The sequence below is a fragment of the Scomber scombrus genome, chromosome 24 (assembly GCF_963691925.1).
Source record: "Scomber scombrus chromosome 24, fScoSco1.1, whole genome shotgun sequence".
Taxonomy (NCBI): domain Eukaryota; kingdom Metazoa; phylum Chordata; class Actinopteri; order Scombriformes; family Scombridae; genus Scomber; species Scomber scombrus.
This window is the reverse complement of record NC_084993.1, coordinates 518,153-523,152: the sequence shown is the minus strand read 5'-3', so window position 1 is coordinate 523,152 and position 5,000 is coordinate 518,153. Positions and strand designations below refer to the sequence as shown.

The 5,000-nt window shown below is 42.8% G+C and overlaps 1 protein-coding gene across 1 annotated transcript in view; it reads right to left on the bottom strand.

The window, feature by feature from the left end:
* Positions 1–5,000, bottom strand: part of LOC133976580 (BCL-6 corepressor-like) — a 39,051-nt gene that overhangs the window by 11,109 nt on the left and 22,942 nt on the right. The window contains exons 7-8 of the mRNA XM_062414818.1: positions 3,974–4,341; positions 701–832 (exon numbers count right to left, since the gene is read on the bottom strand). Of these exons, the coding sequence (XP_062270802.1) occupies positions 701–832; positions 3,974–4,341 (500 nt within the window). The remainder of the gene's footprint in view (positions 1–700; positions 833–3,973; positions 4,342–5,000) is intronic.

Sequence of the window (5,000 nt, the reverse complement as noted above, 5' to 3'; positions counted from 1 at the left end):
AATGGAGAATTCACCAACTTCTCACTTGATTTCTAACCTCAGTAAACGTTTTCAAAATGTGTTTATGGTCTCAATCGCTAGTTTAAAGCCTTCTTCAATGCAGTATGATGTTCATTTGAGACATTTTGGCCTCCCTGATTTTATATGTGACGATAAAGCAGGGTATGCATTAGGGCGTGGCTACGTGGTGATTGACAGGTTGATTGGTTCACAGGTTCAGGAGGGCGCCTCATGCTCCTCCTGATGCCCATATAAGTAGAATCCATGTTTTTATTTTTCCCAGCATGCACCTGAAATGTTCAAGATGGCGCTGCTCAGATCCGATACTATTGGCCTCCGAGCAGCAGTCCACAAACCAATGGGTGACGTCACGGATGTTACGTCCATTTCTTATATACAGTCTATGGTTCAGACGTGTGATTGGTCAGTAAGAACAGGAGGTTCTAACGTTCCTCTCAGTGTATAGAGGGTTAACGTTCCTCTCAGTGTATAAAGGGTTAACGTTCCTCTCAGTGTATAAAGGGTTAACGTTCCTCTCAGTGTATAGAGGGTTAACGTTCCTCTCAGTGTATAAAGGGTTAACGTTCCTCTCAGTGTATAAAGGGTTAACGTTCCTCTCAGTGTATAAAGGGTTAACGTTCCTCTCAGTGTATAAAGGGTTAACGTTCCTCTCAGTGTATAAAGGGTTAATGTTCTCTACCTCGTATCCCAGCCGGGCGGCTCTCTGCAGTAAAGTCTCTCCTGCGTTTTTGTTGACGATGAGGCGTCGAACCTCCGGAGGGACGGGACGAACAGCGTGCTGCGGAGAGGAAGGCCGGCGAGATGGAGAGATCTGTGTGTGGAGAAGAAAGAGAAAAAGGAAAAAAGAGGATTGCTTTTATTATCCACGAGGGCAATTAAACAGAAAACAGGCCGAGTCTATTCTGCATCAATCATTGTCAGATGTTTCCTCTTAAACACACAAACACTCAGCCCTACTTTTCCAGGCTCGGACAGAAATAGCGCTGTCACCACCTCTGTGTGTGTGTGTGTGTGTGTGTGTGTGTGTGTGTGTGTGTGTGTGTGAGAAAGCCCGAGGCTGTTGACAGAAAGCTCAGGAGGAGGAGGAGGAGGAGAGGAAGGACTGTGTGTGTTTTTTTCTCCTGGAGCGAGTTCAGGATCAGATTGTGACTCTAACGAACAAAAAACAGAAAAGTTTCTGTTAGATTTTTAGTTTTTTCCTCCAGCAGAGAACCACGGAGAACCACGGAAAACCACAGAGAACCACAGAGAACCACAGAGAACCACGGAAAACCACAGAGAACCATGGAGAACCACAGAGAACCACGGAGAACTACAGAGAACCTGGAGAACCACAGAGAACCACGGAGAACTACAGAGAACCTGGAGAACCACAGAGAACCACAGCGAACCACGGAGAACCACAGAGAACCTGGAGAACCACAGAGAACCACAGAGAACCACGGAGAACTACAGAGAACCTGGAGAACCACAGAGAACCACAGCGAACCACGGAGAACCACGGAGAACCACAGAGAACCACGGAGAACTACAGAGAACCACTGAGAACCACAGAGAACCACAGCAAACCACGGAGAACCACAGAGAACCACAGACAACCACAGAGAACCACGGAGAACCACAGAGAACCACGGACAACTACGGAGAACCACGGAAAACCATGTACTTTTATGTTTGAATGCAGGACTTTTAATTATAATATAGTATTTATTTAAATTGTTGTATTTCTACTTTAACTTCAGACTTTATTTCCTGCTGTTCTCTGATTGGCTGGCAATTAACCAATCAGCTGTAAATAATCAGCAAGTATTTTATTAATGGAATAAATATTCAGTGTGATGATTTGAAGGTTTTACAATTAAAATAGAAAATAATTAATAATCAATAATGAAAATAATCATCAGACATTAATCTTGTTCTCATGTGAAACATCAAAGTCACATTTTATGTTCATATTTTTATCCCTAAATGTATTTATTATTATTTATCATATTAATTCTATGTTTCATATTTTTCTTAATTGAAGCTCAAATGAATTTAATTTATTAGTATTTTGTGTCTTTAAACTGAAGAAGAAGAAGAATCAGAGGCAGGTAGAGACGGATGGAAATCTACATCGCTGAGCTGCTGACGCCACGGCAACCGTCTCCAGCGCTTAGCAGCCAGACAGCGTGTGCGTGTGTCAGAGTGTGCGTGTGTCAGTGTGTGTGTGTGTGTCAGAGTGTGTGTGTGTCAGTGTGTGTGTGTGTGTGTCAGTGTGTGTGTGTGTGTGTGTGTGTCAGAGTGTGTGTGTGTGTGTGTGTGTCAGTGTGTGTGTCAGAGTGTGTGTGTGTGTGTGTGTCAGAGTGTGTGTGTGTGTGTCAGAGTGTGTGTGTGTGTGTCTGTCAAACGAAGCCGCTCGCCGCCACGCATCGGCAAACAGGATGCGAGCTTTGCCCCTGGAGGTGTGTGTGTGTTTTGGCGTGTGTGTGTATGTGTGTAAATGTGTGTCTCTGTGTGTGTGTGTGTGTGTGTATATGTGTGTGTGTGTGTGTGTGTGTGTGTGTGTGTGTTTTTTCTAGCGCAGCAGACTCAAACAAGGAGGAGGAGGGTCGAGCAAAAGTGAGAGACGGTGTGTGTGTCTCTAGTGTTCGTGTGTGTGTGTGTGTGCGCCTGGAGGAAATCTCCGGTGCAGCAGCTGTCAAAACGACACAAGCCGTCGCCACACACACACACACACACATACATACACACACGAACCCTAGAACACACACACACACACGAACCCTAGAACACACACACACACACACACACACACACACACACACACAGAGACACACACACACACACACACACACACACACACACAGATACACACACGAACCCTAGAACACACACACACACGTCCCTGCTGAGTTTTCCCAGCGAGCTCCAATCAGGACGATAATTGCAACGATTAACAGAACCGAGGGAGGAAAACCAGAAGAAAAGAGACAGAAGCTGCTTCATATGAACAACATTAAACCTAAAAACTGCTTCCCGTTGAACGTCTCGTGTTTCTTTACGTTGTTGTTTTTGTGTCTTTTAATATGTTGGAAAATAAGAGTTTAATTTGTGTCTGTAAACCATAAAATCTACAATATCAAACTCGGATAAATCAGTTAAACTAGATTTAAAAGCAGCATCAGGTTTGTTAAAATGTACATTTAGTATTTTTGTTGGTTTTATATCATTTGAAATGACATTTGCACCATTTTTTTTTACCAAAAGTAAGACTGAATGCTGCTGAAAATGTCAAATGGTGTAACCACAAAAACATGTAAATGTTTCCTGATCTCCATGGTAACCAGAGTAAATGTAATATTTAGAACAATTGTATTCCATTACCTTTATTTAATATAAAGTTATAATGTAAGATCATGCCAAACTAGTTGATATGGTGTTTTATTGACAATTTACTGTTTTTAAGCAAGTTGAATTATTTGGTACAAAGTTTTTATGGTTACACCACTTAGACATTTTTGCCATAATCCTCTAATATATTCTCTCTAAATGGATTAAAAGCAGAAATTTGATGCTGGGTCCACAAAAAAAGAATGTGTGAAGTTATTCATACGTTTATTTTCACATTTTAATCCCTTTAAATTTAAACTAAACCACAAAATCTCCACGCCAAAAGAAGGAAAACAAGCCCTAACCCTGACCATCTTTCCCCCACATGTGATCTATAAGGTGTGTTTCATTTTACCACCAACGCTCCACCTCTTTGCCTACAGTGGTGATGTGTTTCAGAAGGAAAACAAGCACTCCCTCCTCACCTTTTCCCCACCCGGGTGTGAATATATTTAAATCATCACATCATCTGCATAGAGGCGTCTCAAACAAACTCCTCTTATCATCACATGTTGGTGCAGATTAGAAGAAGAAATAAAACATAAAATAAAGAAAACAAGCACTCCTCTTCCTCACTCACCTTTCCACTCCTCTCCTCCTCTTCCTCCTCGTCATCATCAGTTCCTCCTCCGTCTCTCCCCGCCTCGCCGCCCATGTGCTTCGTCTTGCAGGAACGTTTGCCCTTGGGCTTGTCGAGGTTGTCGTCGTCGCGGCAACGGAAGGTGTGATGATGATGATGAGGGTTAGGCAGGAGAGGTGAGGGTGAGGAGGGAGGAAGAGGAAGACGAGGGAAGGACGGGAGGAAGGTGGAGACTCTGCGGCTCTCCTTCAGCTTCTGGTGTTTGTCCTGCAGGCGGGAGGAGGGGAGAGGCGGTTGCCGGGAAGCGGAGGGGGTGAACGGTTGCCGGGGGAGATGGCCGTGAGACGATGGCGAGGCCGCGTGGAAAACTGAAAGAAAGACAGAAAAACAAAACTCCTTATTTATCTTCTACTGGTCCTTTATGCCTCAGTTCAGCCTCTGTCTGAAACAGGCCGTTTTAGCTCCTGTCTCTTTAAGAAACTTATGTTAAAAATGCCTTAGCAACCACCTTAGCAACCAGGCTTATAGAGTTGATATATAACTAGAAAGAAAATCGTAATATTACAAGAAAAAGTCAAAATATGATGGAAAAAAGTTTTAATAAATATGAGGGGGGAAAAGTCTGAAAATTCTGCGAAGAAAAGTCAGAATATTTCAAGAAAATGATGTTAACGTGAAGCAAAATATGAGAGCAGACGTCAAAAACACATGGAAACACCTTTGCAACTGCCTTAGCAAATTATGGCTACTAGAAAGAAAATCGGAATATTACGAGAAGAAAGTTTTATAAAACAAGAATGAGCCAAAACACTACGCAAAAAAATGTTTTAATAAATATGAGAAAAAAATACGTAATTTACGATAAAAATTCAGTGCGCCAGAAATTAACGTAAAGCAAAGTGAAGCGAAATATGAGAGAGGAGAACGTCAACAACACATGGAAGCGCCTTAGCAACCGCCTTAGCAACCAAGGCTACAGAGTGGATGGGCCTTTATGAGCCTGTGCAACGAGCCGACATATAACGAG